The following is a 24447-nucleotide window of genomic DNA, read 5'->3' on the forward strand; positions in this document are numbered from 1 at the left end:
TTCTACCACCTTTGATTACTTAATATCTGGTGAATTAATGGCTCCTGATTATGATTTGGTTCCAAATTTTGGCTTACTATAGGGGGAAAATGAGCTTGTTGTGAGTTATTTTAGTGAGTCTGAGACAGTCTCTCAGGACCTGACCATTCCTGGACACTAGCTAGAATCTCTGGGCCTTCAAAGCAGAGACCAGATCCTAGAAAGTGTCAACCTAATTGACTTCTGACCCAACAAGTTCCTGCCCAACAAGTTCCTGCCCAGCTCTAAGTAGTCTTCCCTAGACAAAGTGCCACACTTTTGGCTTAATTTCTCCTGCTTTCTGAAAAACTACTATTAAATTAACTAAAATAAGGTTTGCAAAAATTGCTTCACAAGCTGAAAAGCATATTAAATGGACTAAAATATTAGTTATCATTTTTAGAGTTATATTTATACTTTTACTGTGAAACACAATCATTTATTTGTCTGAATTAATTTCTTAGTGTCAAGGTTATCTGTCAGTCTTAGATAAAAATATCTTAATTTCATATGTCTTATGTTTCCTAATAAGGAATGGAATTAAATTCACTCATTTGAACATAATGACAATTACAGTCATGACACAGGTTCTTTCTTAAGCTGGCAAATGTTTCGTCTTCGTGTTAGAGATACAAACAATACCCTCCCTAATTACTGAATGTCCTAATTATTCCTCGCTGCTTAAATAACTCATATTTGATGGTTACCATACCTTCTTCCTGTGCTCTATTAAAATAAGTAAAAATTACCTGAGACATAACCTTGACAAGGAAGCAGAGTCACGCTCCTGTGTATGATTAATTCAGCATTTTTTAGAGATGGACATTCTTTTCCTTCCATATCCAACCTTCTCCAGAGTCAGACTTGCAGCAATTTCATACACTGATGGTAAAGTCAGTCGGCATGCAAATGCAAACCTATTCTTGGAAAGTTTCATTTTCTAGGTTTCATGCATTTAAAATTTGGAAGTAGTCAACACTGGGTCTTTTCTGATAGAAGTCATATCTGACTCTAAAAAGTTCCTCTGTCTTTCATATAAACCTTCAAATTCAGGAGAGATCAGCTTATATTTTACAAACCTATTCCTTACTCTTCTTGCCCAATAATACAGAAATTATAGACCTTCCAGTTAGAGTAAGATATGATTAAACAGAAATACACAGTAAGTACTTAATAAATGCACAATATAAATTTCACTGAGTAGATTAATTGAATCTGGCATCTTAAAACTGTGATAATCTAATACTGTAATCAAGAATAAAAAGATATTTCTTGAAGAAATAACATTTACCCCAATGGGAAATGGAGCTTCATTTTCCAGCAATGAGGCTTTTGATCTCGATCCTGAAGTTATCTTTGGAACAGTTCCTACTGCAGGATTACTGGGAAGAGGCTGTAATCGAATTGGAGGCTGCATATTTCCTGGGGCAGTGTATGGTCGAGGGACTGCCTAGACAATTAGGGAAAAAAATTCCATTTAAATTAGTATCTTGACATGTTTCCAGAACCAATTAATAACCCAACAAATTGCCTAGAGTAATTAATGGTGCCTTTTTACTGAACAGATTAAACTTTAATTATGTCCTTCCATTATACATACCCTTATGACCCAAAGTATTTGTTAAAACATATGGCGTGGAAGTCCTCTACATAACTAAACGCCACAATTATAGAGTATTCTAGACAAAGGAGATGTTCTCTGTTAGGATCCTGTGTTTTATTCATACTGTAAACTCGCTGACAAGTAATTTATGCTGTGCATAGAATAGCTTTGCTCAATTAAATGTTAAGTTGAAAAATGTTCCTATGTTAGAGATCTAAAGGGATATGATTGGAATGGACTCATTTCTGTTTAAATGTTTTCAACATAAATTCTACTGTGAGTCCTTTAAGTCTTAAGATTGGTGCTAAAATAAAAGCAGACAATGTGATTCAAAAAGATGAAAGGCGGATGCTTACCTGTAATGTAGTACCATTTATTCAACCTCTTCCTTGAAATATTAGGAGAACAAAAACGAAAACTAGTAACTGGCAACATTGGAAAACACTGTGTAAAAATGGAGATGTTTTCCAGGCTGGATATTTTCCATTTGCCCCTCTTCTCTGCCTTCTCTGCGCTGCTCTGGCCACTGGGAGTCATTTCTTTATGGACTACACCAGCTAACCTCAGGATTCCAGTTGGATTTGGCCAATGAAAGGCACTGGCAGATCAAAAGACAGAAGGGAATGAGACTGGGGTCTTAATTCTCCTGACCCTTCCCACCAAGGTCCTGATGGGCCAGCCAGGTCCCTCTACCAAAGTCCAAAGCTCCTACCAGGAAGTCCTCTCCCAGCTTACAAGTCCTGCCTGCTGGTTCTAGTATCAATCCCTCCTTTTCCCTCTTAGGCCGACATGGTGTTCTTTCCCATTTTGCTGACCCCAGCATGCTTAACATCCCTAGTTGGTCTTCCTTAACCCAGCCTGCATCTTTGCAAATAGTTTCTTTATTAAACTCTTCCTAATTACCCTATTTGTGTGAGCCATCTGTTTCCTGCTGAGACCCTGACTGATGCATTTTCTAATCAAGACTGTACTGCAGAGAATACCAAAAGTGCCAGTATGGAGAATTAGAAGTGCCTTTCGGGGCACTGACAGAACACTGTAACTTTAGTATAAAGATCAGCAATGTTTCAAAAGTGGAAAAAAACAAGGCTTTTGGCCCAGTTGTTCAATTACAATAAAATAGTAGAAAACCTGTTAAGAATATTACATGAGTATTTGGGCAAGAAGATGTGAGAAGAATGGTATATAAATGATTTGTGAATAAGGTGTAATACATTGACTCTAAAGAATGGTGAACGACAAATATTCAACTCTGGAAAAGTGTTGTGTAAATACAGAAATAATGATGATGGGGCATCTCCTACCACCAAAAATCAGTCTTAGTGCCATGTTGACAAGCACGTCATATGTTGCTAAATCTCTGATTTTGTTAAGTCAACATTTGTTGGATTCCAACGATGAGGAGATGAAAAAGTAATTTTTAACATGTAATGCTGACATAAGACAATTAATGCCTAATGAACTACGCTAATACTGCCAAACAGACGATAACAAGATACCTGAGAACTAAAAGAACTTAGAACTAAAAGTTATTTGAAATAAGCCAGTGAGACTGGTAAAAATTAAAGTTTCAAAGAAGCAGTTATATTTTATCCAAATGGATGAGCAAGAGAAGAAAATGGATGAGCAGAGAAGAAGAATGGGAAATTTGAATATCCAAGTAAGAAGAGAGCAGTTGTGAGTCAGACATGAGAAGAGTAGCAAAGACAATATTCCCCAATGTCTGTTTTCCTTTCTTCCTAGTAACAGAATTTTTATCAAGTAATATGGCACAAATTCACAAATAAAGACTATATTTCCCAGCATCTCTTGCAAATCTGTATATATGTATGCCTCAGTTTCGGCCAATAAGATGTGAGCAGAAATCATACGTGAGACTTCCAGATCATGCCCTTAGAAAAAGTGTGCTATCACTTTCGCTTTACCCCTTTCCCTCTGGCTGAAATATCCACATAGTGATACACCATCTTGGCTTATGTAGATGATGGCAACACACTAAGTTTGGCAGATCAATCACACAATAGGAGTCTGAACTTTCGTGACTTCATATAATAGAGATGCCACACAAGCTGAGACACATATGCATGTTGGGGTGGGGAGGGCATCCTTATGTTTAAGTCATTGTTATTTTGGGTCTCTGCACACAAACCTATGTTATGACCAATACAGAAAGCCATGTGGATTCACTAGAGCAGCACTGGATTTAAAGAAACAGGACATAAGACTATATGAGCCTAAAGGTGAAATGTCTTTAAACCCACAAAGAGAAATCAAACGAGAGGTTTCTGAACAAGGGAATTAGAGCATCCAAAAGAATTCTTTTGAACTCTGTAAAACAAATATGTCTAAGACTCTCTCCTGTCAAATAATCCAACTGAACACAAAAACATTGAAAATCTAATGTAGGAATTCAAGAAAGCACGTTACCACAAACTAGAACATGATCTATTGTCTGCTGGGCTCGAAATTTCCCTTCGCCACATTTGCATACAGATATTATTCAGTTAGATGAATATGGCAGTCAAATGTTTAACTGATTACTTTATCTGGACCATTCAAATGGTCCAAAACAAATCTGGACGATTCAACTAACAGCTATGAGCTACAAACTGTTGTAGTTCACATCAAAGGCCACCTTAAATTTGCTGTATTTTAAATCATTCATAATATATTTTCTTGGAATAAATATGACATTGTAGTTTAACATTTTCAAAACTGTACAAGGCTGTGAATTGAAATTGACTACCTGGTGATTACCGAGCTTAGCTGAGCATTTCTAATTCTTAGTAGAAGATCTCTGGGGGTGAATTTGCCAAGCATCTGCAGAATTAGTTGAATGATTTTCCACAGTTTTAATGGGAACAGTGCAGCTAAAAGCCTATATGCTATTTTCAAAGTTTAGGTGCAATTAGTGACCAAGCACAATAACTATTCATGGGATGCTTTCCTTATTCATTTAAGAAAATTAAAAGAGAAAAATGGCCACAACATCCCAAAAGGATTATTATCTTCATCTCAATGGCACTTGGAGGACAGGAGTTAAATTTAAAGGATGTGTATCCAGGTTGGGAAAACACAAAGGAGAACGTGAATTTCTGTAAAATGGGAACTACGATTCCAGAATCACGATAGGCATCCTTACGGTGCAGAAGCACCATAGGGGGACCAAGTGAAGAATCGTAGCTTACCAGAGCGAAAGGCTTCTGAAGTGCTGGTGTCAGTGTTTCCCGTAATTTTTAAATTACCTTCTCACTTCTGCCACATTACGATCTCCTGGATGTATCATAAACTACTTATTGAGGGTGTTCAACTAGAAAATTGAAAAGAAAGCCTTTCAAGGGTTTTCCTCCCTGAAACAGGTGGGAAGATAGAAAATAACACCTGATTGTTTCTCTTGTTTCACCAGGCTAAGCTTTTGAGAGTCTAGTGAATTCGCCAGCAAATAAAAGAATTATGTGTGTACATATCCATTTAAATGAAGCCCGGAAATATGGCAACAACAAAGGGAAGAGAGTTGCTCTTCCTAACTTGTGCTGTTCATCGGGAAATGTCAAAACATATTTACCTTTTGAAAAATGTCAAAGCTTAACACTACATATATGTGACAAACCTACTTCATCAATCTGTGAAAGCACTGCAATTTTTCTATAAATATTGTGCAATCCAAAAAAATGTTCACGCTAACAAGGAAATATATTAGGCTACACAAAGCAAGAATAAAGATGTAATCAAGCAATTCATTTACAACTTAAACCATCAACCTCCAGCAAATATTTTGCAGATCTTTTCCTGTATCTGTATTGTTTGAAGCTACCTTACCTTCAAGCAAATACCACCTCTAGGTTATAAATGAAGCAAACTGGAATGAAACATCGGTGTGCAATTTCTTTAAATGGAATTTTGGTACATTTAATTATTTTTATCTTAGAGTATGTACACATACTTTTGATAAAAGATCTGGCCAAAATGCTACACAGTACCACTGAATTTGTGTGCATAAAAAAGCTTTACAAATGAGGCGAGAGTAGAAGGAACAGCAAGAACGAAATCTAGAGATCAGAAAATATAGAACATGTATGGAACAACCAGTGGTTCATTTTTGCTGCATTGTAGGGTGCAAAAGGGTAATCGTGGGGATAGCTAAACTGAGGTCATATGGTTTAGGGTCTTAAATGTCAGGTGAGAGTCTGGGCTTTTCTATAGGTGACAGAGCCTGTGAAGGAATTTGGGCATGTAAGTGTCATAAGCAATCTGCACTTCAAGAAAACAAACCTAGCAGTAACAAGCAAAATGGATTTGACAGAGGTGACATTGATTAGAGGTGGGATGTTCAGTAAAGACAGAGGTGAACAGATGCAAGACTATGTTTTCATTTAGTAGTATTCGCAGGGTTATACAGACATGTACCCACAGAGCATTCTTTCTAAGAGTGATAAGAAATTATAAATCAATTAGTCGGGATAGTGCAGGACAGAGTGTTTAATATGACTCACCAATGCTATTGGACTGCGATGTCCTTCATCAACCAGAACACTATGGCCACGGCTGGTCTTTGGGCCAAGTGGCGGGCGGGGAGACAGGATTGGCATGTTGCTTTCTATAGACCATCTTGTGGGCTCTCCCTAGAATAAGAAAGTGATTTAACAAATTGATGCATAATTAGTAATCTAGGTTAGGTTAGTGCCTGCCAGGTAAGAGATACTATATGCCTAAAAAGTCCTTTCTCATTACTGTGAAAAATGTTCCTTGTGAGACCTATCATGACCGAAGAAGTTTTCATAGCTATACTGGGGGGTTGGGTGTGGTAGTGAAAGGCGGGAAATTGAGTCTGCTTTACTCAAAGAAATAGCTGCACTCAAAGAAATAGCTGTGGAAGCAGTGTATCCTCAATTTTGCAATAATATTTATTAATCTGCTTTAAGCAGATCACTGCAAGAAGCACAGTGCTCCTCATCACCCTGATCAGTAGGGACTACCAGGAAGCATTACTTTTCTACCTTGAAAAATAATTAAATAATGCCCTCCAGCAAAAGGGTTGCATATTACATAAAAGAGACATAAAACACACGTCTTTCACCAAGTGCAGCTATAAAGTGAAAACTGTTACAGATAAAAATCATGCAGGAGGAACTGGAGTGTCCATCATGAATTTTTGCCTGAGCTGTAACATGTACATAGTGTGTCTGACAATCTGCTTCAGGCAGTGCTAGTCACTCTTTATTTCCAGTAACCGTTTTTCCTCATCAAAATTTCAGCAGTAAATTCTAGAATCTATAACTCAGTCCTTGATGTAGGACAATATTGCCAAAGTTGAATTAACCACAAATCTCTATGCACCAACTTTTCCGATCTTGAAAAACTGACCTATCTTCTGGTATTTAGCAACATTTTGTAACAAGATTATCTTTTGACTGTGATAAAATAGACAGATTTGAGTCTATCGGGCAAGAGGGAAAAATTACTGTCTTATATGGCAAGTTATTCTACAGAAGCTTTACAAATAATCATCAGTTTGTGAAATGTGTCTTGAGCCCCACATTTCTAATATGACACAGAAAATGAAGAGCAGTGTGTGAGTTTGAATGGCTTGAGAAATTGAGTAAAACTGCCAACCTAAAGTAAAACCTTTCAAACACGCCTAATTGAATCTCTCATCTCTTGACTCAAATTTATATATTTCATAAGCTCACTTCGAAGAAGGGATATCAAATACAAAAATAGAAAACAAGCAAGGAATTTTTAAATGCCTTGTACAAAATGTCTCAATCTTAGCTTTTGTTTGCTAAAATAGATCTTTCCTACCATATATTTTCAAGGGTCACGTTCACATGAAAATGTGCCATTGGATAATTCTTAGAATGCCCTGTTTTCCCTCACATTGGGAACATCACCACCTATTTTTATCTTCTTATGACAAAAAGGCAAAAATCCTTTGGCCTTTATCACATATCATTCAAGAAAATACAAGAGCAAAATTTAAAACTTGAATGTCTTCAAGTTTTCCTTTGAAAGGTTTGTGCCTTATAAAACTTATTTCGCACAGGCAGCTCCTACTGTGTTATGATCTTCTGCAATAATGGTGGCCAAGATTTAGGCTTGGTGGAACCATCATTTGACCTCAACTGTGAGTTACCCAAAAGTAAAGCACCCCAAGGAAGTTCAATAATAGCATCATTGGCTTTCAAAAATCACACAATAATTTTGTGAAATAAAAGACTGTTATGTCGCTCCTCACCTTAAATCTCTGAATTCGCTCCTTCCTAGCTAAGGTCTCCAGTTTCTTTTTTATTTCAAGCTGATGGTAACGCTAAGCATACAGGAAAGAACAGAGAAGAGAATCATATCAATTACAGCAAGGAATTTTTTAGAGGAAAATAATCCCACCTGCTAACTGTATTCTCAGTTACCCCTCTTGTCATTGAGATGGAGAAAAATCATCTGCATGAGTGTGCAAGTGGGAATATAAATTGGTACAACTCTTGGAAAGCCAATTCCTAACATATATGAGGCAGTTAAAAGTGTCCCTACCCTTTAACCAATAAATTTCACTTCCAAACCTAGGGGAAAATCTGAGTACCTTTTTCAAAAATGTGTTATGCACAAAGACGCCGGCTGAAAGCTTTTTCTGTGTTTTCTTCAAAGCAAAAATTCAGAAGCAATATAAACCTTAAAGTGAATGCTTAAATTTTTGGCACATTCATATAATGGAATAGAATATAATCATTAAAACAGGATTCATAAAGATTTTGTTTAAAAAAAATGGAAAATATATGTAATGCAGGAAGAAAGGAGGACACAGAATTTCCCAGAAATACAATTCAATCGATCAAGCTCATATGGTGTACCTGTCCCTGTGCTAGGAAGGTGCATTGCCTCTTCTTGAACAACTCTAATTGCTAAGCAGTCTCACATTACAAATGAAGAAACTGAGGCAGAGGATCATGCGCTTGCCCCAGGTCACACATCTAGTCAGTGGTGGAACTGTAATTTGAACCTTGGTCTGACACTAACTTTTTGTTTGTTTGGTGTTTTGTTTTGTTTTGCTTTGTTTTCCCGCAAAACCATGTCCCTCTTACAGCATAGAATGCTTTTATTAATGTATAAATATGAATAGAGACTAAAAGGAAATGTGAGCATGTTAACAGCAGTTATCTCTGAGAGGAGGGATCATATGTGGTTATTTTCCTTTTTTATGCTTTCTTGTGTTTTCTGTAATATACTAGTTATATAACGAACGTAAAAATAAACCCCATGTGAAAATAATTTGCTTACAATTCGATCTGAAATCATTTAGACACATTTGAAAGTGTTTTACGTCTTGGCCCTTTTAAAAAGTGTTTTGTCTCTGTTCTTGATCCTCTCCCGCTGCCTTTGGGACCCTGCAGACTCACTCATTCCCTATCTAAGTATCATCAATCCTCTTCTTGACACTTCCCTTTCTTCTCTCCCTCTTTCCTGTTCTCGCAACCATTCGTTACCAAATACACTATCAACCATTGTCCATCTTCCATGTACTTCCAACTCGCCTCAGTCACCCACTCCCACCACCCCTCCTCTTCACCGTCGCTGAAACTACTTTCACCAAGGCCACCAACGTCTTTGTCCTCTGGGTCAGACCTAATTTCTTTTTTTGCTCGGTGCTCATCTTATTTAACAATTCTGCAGCTTATGAGAGCCTCCCGGCTTCCACGACACCACTCTATCAGCACGTTTTTCACCACTTAAAGGTTCTTTTCTAGCCCATGTTGTTCCTGATCTCCCGCAGTGCAAGCACCACCCACTAAGCTAGAAACATGGGAGTTGCTCTGGGCTCCATCCCCTTCACCCCTCTTCATTCAGTCAATTTTGGTCTTTCTCTCTCTTCCACGTCTCTGTGGACAGCTGCATCTCCCCAGCATTTCCACTCTGCTGTTAGCCCACACCCTTTGGCAACAGCTTCCTAATTGACCTCCCACCTCCAATCTTTTCCAGCTCATTAATCCATCTTCCACATTTTTAGCAACATCGTCTTTCTAAAGTAGCTCTGCTCATTTATTTCACTCCCTTGCTGAAACACGTTTCATCACCTCATCCCCTACACTCCAAACCTAGTTGGAAATTGAAGGCCCTGAGAAATTGGGCCCCAACTTACTGGAGAGTCACTCCCTGCCACTCTTTCAACCAACCCACTGTGCAGTCTGGCTTCAGTGAGCTTTCCTTTCCATCCACAATGCCCTTTTACGCCTCTGTAACTTCACACATGCTGCCTTCACTCTCTGGAATGCCTTTCTCATATTTTCATGTAAAGTCTTGCTCTGTCCTCAAGGTCCAGTTCAAATAGCAGGACCTCTGTTCAGCTTCCTCTGACTCTCACAGAGGCAAGTCATCATTCCCTTCTTTTTTAGCTCAGTCTGTTTGCTCCTCTCTTCTAGCATTTGATCACTTTCTACAGAATTTTTTTGATTGTATCTTGCAGTTACAACACATAGCCTCATACTGATATGTGGTAAGCCTGCAATTAATGTTTGTTGCATGAATGAATACATGAATATTAATACAACAACATTAGTAAACAGCATCAGCATAAATTAAATGTTAGACAAATGTGACAATTTAGACAGAAATATCCTATTTGTTAATTATATTAATATATAATATATGTTATAATTATATATTACATAAAATTATATTATAGCATACAAACTAACATTTATCTAAGATATTTATTCCAAACTTTAAAAATACACAAAGACTCAAACAATAGCATATTTAACAGTTATGATGTGTTGGTTATATGAAATTTTGGAAAACCAAAGTTCAAGGATCAGGGCTAATATAGAACTTGGTGCCTAGTGATTACGTTTGAAACTAGATACAGATTAATTTTATACTGTGCTTTTTTTTTTTTTGGTGAGGATGATTGGCCATCAGCTAACATCCATTGCCAATCTTCATCTTTCTGCTGAGGAAGATTGGCCCTGAGCTAACATCTGTGCCCATCTTCCTCTATTTTGTATATGGGACGCTGCCACAGCATGGCTTGATGAGCAGTGCGTAGGTCCATGACCAGGATCTGAACCAGCAAACCCTGGACCACCGAAGCGGAGCATACAAACTTAACCACTATGCCACCAGGCCAGCCACAGAACTGTACTTTTTTTATTAACATTAGTTGTAGAATTCCAACTAATACTTTTATAAGCAAGTGAATTTGGGGGTCGTGAACAATGGTTCTATGTAATTCATGCATATGATATAAAGCACAAAATGAATTCCTAAATTAACAGATCATATACATCTTAAGTGAACACATGAACACAACACTTGCTGAATATAATGGTAGCATAATAATAAATATTTTCAGTGGCCCTACATTTAGTATTGGTTTATCAATGATTCCACAGTTGTTCATAAATGTTTACTGTACCCACAAGTCAATGGTTTTATGAGCCAAGTTTCCTGATTTACCGCTGTAGGGTCAAGCCAAGAAGTGACATGCTGTTGCACGCATACTAAAACAGCGTTGATGCCTGAAACTACAAGTTCCATAGAGCAAGGCTAAAATAATTTATCAAGTTAGCTAGATAGCCAACTAAAAATGCCATGTCAGGTTTAAAAAAAGTGTTGGTGCTTGGGTTGTGAATCTGTGCTGACCAATGTGGCCTAAAGTAGGAGGGACAGCAGATGTTTCAATGCCTATTCCTTGAAATTTAGCATACGGCTAAGCTTCAGAGCCTTAAAAGTAGAACAAATCTGAAATAATTCATGGCAGTGGAATTACTGATATTTAAACAGATGTCACTTTTTTTTTTAGCAAATGGAAATTGAGGTACAGATGGTGAGGGATGGTATGTTTTAGAGTAGCCATTATGGATTAAAACTCTGCATTTGTTAAATTAAATATCACAAAATATATAATGATGTCCATATTTGTCCCTAACTGAAACGGAGAAAAGCTGACTTTAGTCTCTCAGCTCCTCGCTACCTAGAGAGATACAGAGTATTTTTCAGTCACCTTGTTCTCTTCCTTTTTAATGAAATACAGGAAGAATTCCCCTACTTCTGGGTAGAGAAGTATTGTTAACTATCATATTAGAAAATATCAGTTATAAAGAAAATAATAAATACTTGTACCTCCATATCAAGAACCTTGTGGAAAATAGCCTGGGCTAAGCATTCCCGGATATATTTTTGGTGATCCCTCTTCATGATATTTAGTTTGTATTCTTTTTCAGAAAGAATTCTTCCACTTCTTGTGATCTGTCATGAATAAATAACACATACATAGACATACAAAGCAGAAAATGTATTGTTAGTTACCAAAAAGGGAGAGAGAGACAGACAGAGAGAATGGCAGTGTCTTCTAAGCCTAAAGGAGTATTCCACTATGGTTGATAAACTTTCACTTTTAATGAATATTTCATAAGGCAAAAAAAAGAGAAAGGCAGTCTCATATACCCATCACTGTGAAACACACACAGGTGGTGCACTTGACATTGAAAACAAGGTTTTCATTAGAGTAACAATTTTCCCTTGATGGAACCCAGGTGTTCTTTTCACTTCTTTTTTTTTTTGAACACACTTGGGAAGAAGGGGTGGGGTGCTACCTTGAGACAATGAATAGGAGCAGTGATCACAGGCCGGATGATCTCACAGGAAATACTTTGAAGGGCAAAACATGTAAGCTACAGAGGCTCTCATCAGTTTGTTTTAAAAATAATTGGCTTCATTACTTTGTTTTCACACTGCTTTTTCTTCTTTCACTCCCCAGCCCAGAATGTAATTTAATTTGTTGTGATTCAGATTTTTTTCAGATTCTGCAGTACCACAGATAGAAGGTGTTCCAGATTGGTTTCAACTGGCATTATTGCAAGTCTCAGGAGCGGTAGTTTCTGGTTTTTATTTACTTGTTTTTATTTTCTTTTAATCTTTCCTATGAGCATATCTGTTGTATTTTTCTGCATCTTCTGTAAACAGAGGTGTTATTCCTGGACTGTTCATCTTCCTCCTTTCCACTTAATTAAATCCTGCTCTTCTTTTCAGGTCTAATCCAAGGCCACATATTTCTTAATTTTGATAACTGTAGTTTTTTAACACTGTTGTTGCAACATATTGGAGTGTTGAGATCAATTAGACTTGTGCTACCAGTGATTGGTTATTGATAATCTTTTTTTATGAATACATTTTCCAGTAGAAGAGAGGCCTGTGGTTATAGAAAGTGTGCTTAGAATTACAAATAACTCAGTCTTTGACATGTCTTGTCCATGGGCTATCATGTCATGTGTGTCCAACTGAGATAAAGTGTTGAGAATGTCCTGCACTGCCTCTCCCTCTGCAGTTACTTTGTGTCATTGTTCTCTCTCCTCCAGAAGTTGTCTGATCTCCCCAACTAGACTGGAAGCTGCCATAGGGCAGAAGTTCTTAAACTTGAAACTGCATCAGAATCACCGGGAAGGCAAGTTGAAAAAAAGATTGATGGGCCTCACCCCACAGTCTCTGACTCAATAGGTCTGGGGTGGGGCTCTAAAATTTGCATTTTCTAGCAACTTCCCAGGTGAAGCTGAACACTGCTGAATCAGGGACTATATGCGAATGACTGCTCTAGAGAAAAGGCTGCTATCTTCCTTATTTGAGTTGCCATGCGCATAACCAGTGTTAAGTAAGTGCTTGTTAATGACGTTGAGAAGTAAATACAAAGTCCTTTCCATTTACGTGTGAAGCTCACAGATTGTTATCCAAAGAAGTCATGTTAACAGTAACCACAATAATTACAACACCCATTTATTACACATCTCTAATTGCCACAACAATCCTGAGGGCCGGGTATCATTATCTTCATTTTACAATTGAGGAAGTTGAAGCTGAGAAAGTTAAGTGAGTGATTTGCTCAAGATTCTGTCTTGTAAATGGCAAAGCCAGGTTTCAGCCAGGTCTGTCTGATAACAAAGCCCCAGGAGACAAAAAGCAAGCTCTCTCAGATCTACCCAGCCAGAGCGCCAAGCACATAAACAACAATTAGAAACGCAATGCATATCCTTTCAACACCATGGCAACAATAGTTAAGGAAACCCACTGTGTTTCAGGAAGGTAAACAGCTGAAATCATTAGCCACACTTTCTATAAGCATGCCCATTTCTTTCGATGGAAAACTATAGTATTTTTACAAGATTTTCACATTAAATACATTTAAAGGAATGGAAATTTTGTGGAAATGATAATTTTGGAGCTAACGAAAGACACTAATGTATCAATAAACCATCCCAAGAAATGAAACAGCTTTAAAAAATTCAAGAAGAAATTCTGAACTGCTCATGTCTTCCACATCATATTCTGTGATTATTAAAAACAATATTTTTTTCCTGAAGACAGTAAAGTCTTCTCTATTCTTAATCCCTCACAGTTCCTGGCTCATACAAGGTGTTCAATAAATATGTATTGAATAAATGAATGAATAAACAAACAAGTGCAATATGCTGTTGGAAACTCATAGGGTTTTCCGTCAATAATTTATAAGTTAGCAGTTATTGTGACCTCTCTTCCTATTTTTGAAACACAGCCTCAAAAAGATAAATCAGAGCTTTGGAAAGAAAGTAATTTTTCTACAATGAGAGGGAGAGAAAGGATGTCACTGATTAGCTCAAAGAGGAAATCAGAAAAGGGAGGGAATTATTGGACTTCAGGAAACCAGAGGGCAGGTAGAAGAAAGTGAACCAAATCTTACCAGCCCTGATCTTAAGAGATGCCGCCTTATCCTGGTGTTGTTAAAATATCCAGCCAGGTGTTTATCAGTAAGGCTATTATATGCTGCAAGTAATCTGAAACAGAAAGATGAAACCATTAAGGTTTTATGAAGTGTTGCTTGATAACCAAGGCAATTCTTGACTTTCTCATCCCTAAACTGTGCATAATCATCCACTCATCCAGCCAGCCAGACATTCATGTGTGTGCTTAATAAACAGGTATTGAACATCTCCTGTTTTCTAGGTTTTATAGGAACTGGGAGACAGTCCTGACATTGTTTATCCCCCAGACAAATATGGAAATCAGACAAGAACAATTAAATTGGGTGTAAAAAATCCAATAATAGAAATATGCAAAAAGTCAGGGGGACACAGAGAAGGAGACCACTAGCTCCAACTGTCATGAAAGTCTTCACAGAGGAAACCTGATGGAATAGTGGGGGCTCCTTCAGAGGACTCTTCAGCCTCCCATTACACACCCTAAGTTCTAGTTCCTCAAACTTACCTGCACTCCCTCCACATATTCTTTCATGTCTGCAGGATACAATGCACAGTCCCTCTACTGTGAAGGCCTTTCCCTCACCTGTTAGCTAGCGGATGACACCACAAGCTGGTGTCAAGAGATGCTGCACAAGCATCTCTTCTCCCAGGAAACATTCCCTGATACAAACTGGGTGTTCTGTGTCACCTTCCACTCCACTCCCCTAAGACCTTGAGTCACGTTACACGTCCACAATATGTTATCATTTATTTCTTAGTCTCCTCTGCTAGGTTGGAAGGCCAGGATGGTGCATTAGTCTTGGTATCCCTATTGATGTAATTTATTATGTTCCTAAATAATGATATGTTCAATAAATGAAGGCACAATTTTGTTTGGAACTCATTCTTACTGGTATAAATTTCTGACTAAATTTAAGCTCAGCAGTTTAGAAGCCTTAACTTCCTCATATATATCCAGACAATTTCATTAACTCCACATCCAGAGCCAAAAAAAATTCATAGATTACTTTTGATTTTTAGAGTCTTTCATTTTAAGAGTTAAAAGAGGACAAATTAGTTCCTTGATTACGTGCTCTACCTGGGTGGATGGTCAATCTGTCTATAAATCAAAGTTTGAACCTATTTTTCTAAGTTTTAACCTATCCTTTATTGATTATTATTACTTGACAAAAGCACATACACGTACATATACATGTAAGTCTACATGTATGCATATATGTGCATCCATATACATACATATACATAAATATGAGTGTATATATAGAGAGGGAGAGAGAGCAAGACAGAGACACAGAGACAGAGAAAGAAAACATACAAGCCTAAACACAGCCCTAAACATGAAGCTGTCTTAAAAAACAAAATGCACACCCTATTACCTGAAACAAAGATTTACAGTGTGCACATTTCATGAGCAGCTGATCCTTAACTTATTCCAAGACCAGAGCAGGGACTCATATTATAGACTTGAGTAAACGTCATTAGCAACAATTCTATTTAGCTGTTTGCTCTGCCTTAATTGCATAGAGATGGTATGGGTGACCTTTCCCGTCTCTTTTCTTCTTAACTCCCATCTCAGGAGAGTCGCCTGCTGTCAAATGGTAAGGAAAGTTTAATTCTGTCCACAAAAGAGACTCAAAAGCGGTTGCAAAGCCCAGAAGCCAAGGCACCACATGAAGGTTGCAGATATATGAGCAACTGCGGAAACCATTAGTTCACTGGGTTTACGTAAAAAGACACGCCAAGGGCTTCAGTGATGCTCATACAAAACCAGCCCCAGACAATGCTTTGAAACCATCTTTTAAATGAACTGTCTTGGTGTCCTATAGTTCATCAAAGGTTTCCTGTCTCCAAAAGGTCAATATTGTATCCCTTACCCTTTCTGAATCTCAGAATCTCTCTTCAGCAACTCAGTTCAGAAAGGCGAGCAGGTGTCTCTCCGTCCTAACAATCACGATTCCACAGTTCACAGATTCTTAAGATAAGTTATTAGACTGATATCATATACAGTCTTTTGTCTGTTTTTCAGGCTCAAGTTTTTTAAAATATCAATAGTTCTGGGATAGCTGTGTGTGCTAAAACCATGATTAAATGAAGGAAAGTAGGGTCAAAAAAATTAGGATAACACGGGCCTCAACTTCCCTATTGACTGATGAAAGATCCCCTCTTTTCATTAAGAATTTGTGACTTTCTTGATATTTAGGTCCTAATAATAAGGCTTAGCCAGCTTTGGCACCACATCATTTTAATTCCACTCTCTCAGGTTCCTACTAAACGAGCATGTGCGCCTGATGCCCCTCCAGTCTGACTGAAAGGTCGAGGGGATCCAGCTGAGCCGAAACCTTTGCACACATCAGCTTTCTCACCTTTCCCTGTCTAGGAAAGATTGAGTCCCTGGTTGGGATGCCATTTGTAAAACAACTCCTTCCATGACTGTTATCATACAACTGGCCTTGGCAAGACAGCTGAATGATAACTAGCTGAGTCCACCCAGGCTCAGTTATTTCTTTTTCAGATAATGCCTGAATTTTTTTAAGTAAAATTTTAGATTAATGAATAGTTCGATAACAAGAAATTGTACTAGAGTAAATGATATATAGAGTTAGTAAAACAGATATTATGGACTGAATGTTTATTCCTCCCCCCAAAATTCATATGTTGAAATCCTAACCCCCAATGTGATGGTGTTAGGAGGTGGGGTGTTTGGGAGGTGATTAGGCCATGAGGGTGGAGCCCTCATAAATGAGACTACTGCCCTTAAAAAAAGATCCCACAGAGCTCCCTCGTCCCTTCCACCATGGGAGGACACAGCAAGAAAACGGCCATCTGTGAACCAGGAAGCAGCTCTCACCAGACACTGAATCTGCTGGCACCTTGATCTTGGACCTCCTGGCCTCCAGAATTGTGAGAAATTAATTTCTGTTGTGTAAGCCACTCAGTCTATGGTATTCTGTTATAGCAGCCCAAACAGACTAAGATGGGTCAATGTAAACATTTCTACAACATACATATAAATGTCACTTCGTTCTGATCATCAAGCCTCCTCCACAAGGGGATGGTAGTAACACGTATGGTCTGTCTGATCCTTTCTGCTCTGCTCCTCTTCATGGGTGCTTGGTATGGGCTTGTAGCCTCCCTTTGCATTTACTCAATTGCAAGAGCTTTCCCAACCAGCCACAAACTTAGATTAGCAGAGCTTTTGTGATGCTTCTGCCTCTGTCTTCTCCATTCCATTCACTGCCGCTGTTTCCCCCAGACATGCTTTTCTTTTTTTTCTTGCACTCAGCACAGCCCTGGGCTAAATGAGGTCACCTCCCCTGGGCCTGGTGACTGTGTTGGTGATTGTGTTGCATCTGGAGCACTCCACTCCATTTGCAAGTCACTCTCTGCCTCTGTTGGCAGAGCTAGACTTCCTGGTCACACACCTCAGTCCTGTGACCCTCCCCTGCTCCCGTGCACAGGATCAACAACTGCATTGGTCACAGCAACCACCAGGCCACTGTGACCATATCGCTCACAGGCCATGCTGTTCACACCAAGTCCCACAATTGCGTGCCCAGACCGGTCTGACTCGCTGGCCCCTTTATATGATGGACAAGACTACTTACAACCCCCTGGTCGCTGGGTGGAGAACATCCCACTTTCTGGCTCAATGCACCATGGAAAACAGTCCCCCAGGAATCAAAGCAATCCTGTCTCTATGATGGGTCCTGTTTCCCCCACTTCAATACACGCCCCTGTCCCTGCAGTGCTAAGGATTAGACAGAGGCTGCTGAGTCACTGGGAGTGCTGCCCTCCCAGCTGTGGCCTTTCAATACTAACCCTCGAACCCCTGCCTCCCACTGTGTGGAATATATAAACGGGGCTCTGAAGTAATCAAGTCAGTGATTCCTATCAATCCCTCCATCTGCCCCCAAAGAGGGAAAGTCTATTCCATAAAAACCCCCCACTAAAATGAGAGGCACTATAATATTACTAATCACAGACATTTATGAGTACTGACTATTTTCAGGGCATTCTGTAGGACACTGGGGACACAGAGACGGCACAGACACTGCATCACAGAGCTCCCAATCTAGTGGGGAGGTATACACGTACATACAGGGTGTGTGTGTGTGTGCGTGTGTGTACTTCACATCTTCCTGTGTCGTAGGCTAATTCACTCACGCATAGTTCCTGAGTGTCTGAGTGTCCTCATGTGGGACACTGTGCCCTACGCCGGAGAAGGAGTATCATATCCCTACTCCATTCTGCAGATTACAAAGCACTTCCACACACACAATCTCACCGATTTCTTTTAGGCCCCTGGAATGTGAGCTAACTATTACAGCTCTTCTGTCTTCCTAAAATGGAAAAGTTCCAAAACAAGATTATTGCTTAATGTGAGTCAGTCCTAGGAAAACCCGTCTAAGGTAACACTTCTTCATGCATCACACTGATAGAGGAATTTGTTCTGGCCTGCAGCCCTCCCAAACCCCAACCTCTTCTCCCAGCCCTGCCGGTCCCCACACTGTCTACCCGTGTGGAGGGAGATGGAGGTAGTGTTTAAGATTCCTGCTCCAGTTCAATCCTGGCTCCAGCATTATTGGCTCCATAACTGGGAGCAAGTGACTTAACCTTTCTATGCCTCAATTGTTCTAATTTCCACAAAACACTAGAACATGAATGTAATTCAGCCAAGTTCTTTGCCATTTTCTAACAGGATCACCTTTCCTCCAGTTTCCAATAACATGTTCCTAATTTCTGTCTGAGACCTCATCAAAATGGCCTTTACCATCCACATTTCTACCAACATTTTGTGCATGATTATTCATGTGTTCTCTAAGAAGAAGGAAGCTTTCTCTCTAGCTCTTTTCTTTGCAAACACTCACCAGAATCACCTTTAAAAGTCCTTTCACAAGAAAATATTTGCGAACCATATATCTGATAAGGGGATAATATCTAAAATATATAAGCAACTGATAAACTCAATAGCAAAAAAAGAAACCCCCAAATAATCTGATTTAAAAATAGGGAGAGGATCTGAATAGACATTTTTTCAAAGAAGACATACAAATGGCCAACAGGTACATGAAAAGATGCTCAACATCACTAATCATAAGGGAAATGCAAATCAAAACCACAATGAGATATCACCTCACACCTGTTAGGATGGCTATTATCAAAAAGACAAGACAGAAGTGTTGGTGAGGATGTGGAGAAAAGCGAACGCTTGTGCACTATTGGTGGGAATGTAAACTGGTACAACTACTATGGAAAACAGTATGAAAGTTTCTCAAACAATTAAAATAGAACTCCCATACGATTCAGCAATCCCACTTCTGGATATATATCCAAAAGAAATGTAATCATGATCTCAAAGAGATATCTGCACCCCATGTTCATTGTAGAATTATTCACAATAGCCAAGATGTGGAAACAACCTAAGTGTCCATCAATGGATGAATGGATAAAAAAAAATGTGATATATATATGATATGTGTGATATGATATGATGATGATATGATATATGATATGATGCGAGATACACACACACACACACACACACACAGGAATATTATTCAGCCATAAAAAAAGGAAATCCTGCCATTGGTGATAACATGGATGGATCTTGAGGGCATTATTCTAAGTGAAATAAGTCAGATAAAGAAAAATACTGTATGATCCCACTTACATGTGGAATCTAAAAAAGCCAAACTCACAGAAATAGAGAGTAGAATGGTGGTTGCCAGGGGCTAGGGAATGGGGGAAATGGAGAGATGTTGGTGAAAGGGTACAAATCTCCAGTTATAAGATGAATAAGTTCTGGGGGTCTAATGTACAGCATGGTAACTATAGTTAACAATATTATATTATACACTTGAAAGCTGCTAAAAGAGTAGATTTTAATGTTCTCACCATAGCAAAAAAAAAAAAGGTAATTACATGAGGCGATGGATGTGTTAAATAACTTTATTGTGGTAATCATTTCATAATATATATATGTGTATCAAATCATCATGTTGCCCACCTTAAACTTATATAGTGTTATATGTCAATTATATCTCAATAAAGCTGGAAAAAAAAGTTATTGCACCTCAAAACTTTTCCAGTCTTTGCCCATTACCAGTTTCAAAGCTGCTTCCCCATTTGTAGGTATTTGTTATAGTAGCATTCCACTTCTTGGTACCAATTTCTTAGTCAGTTCAGGCTCTGTAACAGAATAGACTGGGTGGCATAAAAAACAAACATTTAGTTCTCACAGTTCTGGAGGCTGGAAGTCTAAGGTCAGGGTGCCAGCATGGTCAGGTTCTTGGTGAAGGCCCTCTTCCTGGTGTACAGACAGCCATCTTCTCATTGTGTTGACAGAGAGGCAAGCTCTCTCTTGTGTCTCTTCTTATAAGGGCACTAATCCCATCATGGGCTCCACTCTCATGACCTACTTCCCCAAAGCCCCATCTCCAAATACTATCTCATTGGGGACTGTGGTTTCAACACACGAATTTGAGGGAGACACAAACCTGTAGTACGTAACAGAAGGCATAATTGTCCCCATTTTGTGGATAACGAAAACAAGCCTTAGTTTAAGTCAATTGCCCAAGACCGTATAACCTAAAGCTTGTTCCTGGTAACATTCACCAAATCACAGTGAAACACTCCTCACAAGGGCTTGCTAAGGTGGGGACCGGGATGCTAAGTATATTGATGGAAGAATATGAATCACGAAATATTCACAGGGAAATGTAGTTTCAATAATTTCCCAGTATAGAGATAGGAAAATTTTAAATGAACATTCTTATAGAGAAAAATTAACAAATACATAACTTTCATTTATAATTAGCCATATCATTAGCATAAAAACAATGTACTGAAATCTTTAAATCATCTTATTTTGTTAAATATATATATTTCTGCAATCCAATTTACACTACAAATTTTCTTAGCAAACTTGTTCAGAGAGAATATAAAGAATAATTTTGACACAATCAGTTTTATTTAGCTCAAATTGTGACTTAGCCCATCTGAATTAATGCAGTTTGTATTAGTTTACTATTGCTGCTGTACCAAAGTACCACACACTAGTACTTTAAACAACACAAATTCATTATCTTATAGTTCTGGAGGTCAGAAGTTCAAAATGGGTCTCACTGGGCTAAAATCAAAGTGTCAGCAGGGCTGCATTCCTTGTGGAGGCCCTCAGGAAGAATCCTTTTTCTTTTCTTTTCCACGGTCTAGAGGCTGCCCACATTCCCTGGCTCCTGGCCCCCTTCCACTGCCCAAGTCAGCAATGGCCGATCAAGTCTTTCTCATGATGCCTTCTCTCTGGTTCTGGCTCTTCTGCATCCCTCTTGTTCATATACGGACCCCGGTGATTACTTACATTGGGTCCACCCAGATCAATCCGGAATAATCTTCTAACTTTAAGGTCAGCTGATTAGCAACCTTAATCCCATCTGCAACCTTAATTTCCCCTTGCCATGTAAAGTAACATATTCACATGTTCTGAGGACTGAGACATGGGCATCTTTGAGAGACCATTATTCTGCCTATCATAAGGTTTTTCCTATATGCCAGATGCCAGGGAGCAGAAACATTGGACACTGAAGGTCATGAGGATTGGGCTATAACATATATCGTCCAATGATCAATCATGCCAGTGATCCTCACTTTCAGAAAGGATACTTCCCAGATGGAGGAAGGCAGTTCTTGGTACCACACCAGGATGTACACAACAAGCTGGAGCCTACCTTGCTGGCCTAATTTTGATGTGCCAAATATGAGCACTTTCAAACAATTTACATTTTTTTCCCATAAGGATAGCAGTATAGAGGTAACTAGCTTTAGGTGAATCTAATGGGTGAAAAGACAGATTAGTCCACAGGATGTAATTGTACTCATGTCAAACACCATTTATTCAGCACTTAATATATCTCATTAAATTCAAATAAATATTATATGAAACACTAAGAAAGAAGAAAATTTTGCCAATTACACTATGACATGCCATTGATTATAAGCAGCAAATGATATCAGTAATGTTAAAATGTGAAAAAATCATCTTAGTATTGATGAAATAGGTTACCATCCATGCTTACTACTGCACGTGCTTACTACTACACCCAGGAAGAGGAAAAAGAAGGCATACACAAGAATATGGCAGGGTCCCTACCATTAAGAACCTCAAAATGAGATTAGAGAAAAGGATTTTATGCGTAAAACAATTAGAAAGCATATAAAAAGTATATTTAAAAAAGCAATAACAGTGGTGTGTTGGAGCTGGCTCATACTAGCCATTGTTAGCTTGAAATTGGCAATCGTGGGAGTGTTTACACCATAGAAATGGCAAACACTACAAATCAGGGCTCTTTTTTCTTTTTAAAAAGCCAGTTTACCAGCACACCACTGACTAAATTTAAAAAGTAAGTAGAAAGGTATATCATAGGGCATTAATAAAATGATTCATTTTATGATTCAACATACAGAAGTATGCTTTGCATACTTTTAATGCAGAAATTCATCTTTTGTATGCAATATTTGACCAAAGGGGCTCATATACCTGTTCAACTACTTCCTATCCCTAACAAAAAGAACATAAGGACTCTAGCAAATACATTGACATTTTTCAGCAGCATTTCAATCAAAAAATTTTATGCACGATATCTCTTTACATTGTCACAAACGGAAAAGTTCAACTCACCTACCAATCTGGAAAAACTGGTTACACCATTTCATGCTCAACAGAATCAAGTGGGACTTAGGTGAATGAGCACAGTTTTATTACTAACGTTGAAAAGCCTAATGGAGAGGTACTTTGCATTTCAGAGGTCACTAAATCTGCAATTTGTAGAGAGTTTGATAGTGTTCAAGGAGGGCCTACATCAAACCTCCACTGCAAAGGCAGGCTTCTAGCAATGACAGACAGATAAAATGTTTCTGCAACGCACATATCAAGTCCTTGCATTGGGAAGACAAGTTAAACAAATCATAGGATATTGTGGTGTGATTGCCATTACGTTATAACTCACAAGCAACGGAGCTCTGTCTCCTGACCACGTGCTTCTCTCACTGTCCATCAGAAAAGATTTGCAAGAATCCACTGAGTTCCAGTTCTATGAAGAAAGTCATCACACTCAAGCCACCCAACCAAGTCTAAAACTTTGAATCTCAGCAAGACTCTTAGCAAAGAAGTTAATAAAATCTAAATTGAAACAACTTCCCCCTCAAAATATCTGAAAGCAGCAAAATAACCAGAAAAATTTTTAAAAATTAAAATATTTAGCCTTCCATCACTAAAAATTGTATGTCTGTTATTTAGGAGTGAGAAATTTAGGAAATATGTGACTAGACACCTTAACTCTTGAGAGGTGCAATGATTTTCCTGTAATTACTTAAGGCAAATAAATCTATATCAAACACTTCCTGCCCAAAATAAATTTGATGAGATAAAAAAAGGATGGGATTTGGAGCCAGAAGGCTTGAGGTCAAATTCTAATTCTACCCCTTACAAGATGCATGACCCTGGAGACTTCAATCTTCTTCCGTTTATAATGATCACCATGAGGCAAAATGCTGTGACTCCTTCCTGAAGTGGATGATCTAAGTTGACTGCTCTGGAAATGTCTTTACCTGGAGCTGCTATATCATTGGATTATAGAAATTCATATGTGGAAATGACCACATGAGGTCTAGCCAACTCCCTCATTTTATATTCAGGAAACTGAGGTTCTAAAAGTAGGCATGGTTCATCGTAAACTCAGATCAAAGGGCTTAAAAAGAAGATGCCAGAATGTCACAGGAATTCCCACAGAATTGTACCTATCCCTTTTCTAGGGTCCCTGTCTCACTACCTTCCACCAGAATTTCTTTCAAGCATGTTTAATCCCTCGCTTTAGATTCATATAAGATTCCTCCGTCTCCCTCTTACAAGCCGTAGTATGGCACTATGCCCACAGTAAACCCCCAGCCAATATTTGTTGAATGGATGAATAAATCAGTTAATGGAAACAAAGCATATTGGTCAAATTCCTCAACACATATTCTTTCAAAAAATCCATGGGTAAGGATCATAAACTTTCTTCTGCTTCAGGATAACTGAAAAGAGTCTATAACAAAATAGGTTCAAAAGCGTGC

General features: G+C 38.5%; 1 protein-coding gene across 1 annotated transcript in view; it reads right to left on the reverse strand.

Moving 5' to 3' along the window:
* ERICH3 (glutamate rich 3) overlaps window positions 1-24447 on the reverse strand; it is a 100075-nt gene that overhangs the window by 58626 nt on the left and 17002 nt on the right. Inside the window, exons 2-6 of the mRNA XM_058538300.1 lie at window positions 14322-14415; window positions 11735-11860; window positions 7857-7928; window positions 6115-6243; window positions 1310-1468 (exon numbers count right to left, since the gene is read on the reverse strand). Of these exons, the coding sequence (XP_058394283.1) occupies window positions 1310-1468; window positions 6115-6243; window positions 7857-7928; window positions 11735-11860; window positions 14322-14415 (580 nt within the window). The remainder of the gene's footprint in view (window positions 1-1309; window positions 1469-6114; window positions 6244-7856; window positions 7929-11734; window positions 11861-14321; window positions 14416-24447) is intronic.

Source organism: Diceros bicornis, chromosome 4 (assembly GCF_020826845.1).
Source record: "Diceros bicornis minor isolate mBicDic1 chromosome 4, mDicBic1.mat.cur, whole genome shotgun sequence".
NCBI lineage: Eukaryota > Metazoa > Chordata > Mammalia > Perissodactyla > Rhinocerotidae > Diceros > Diceros bicornis.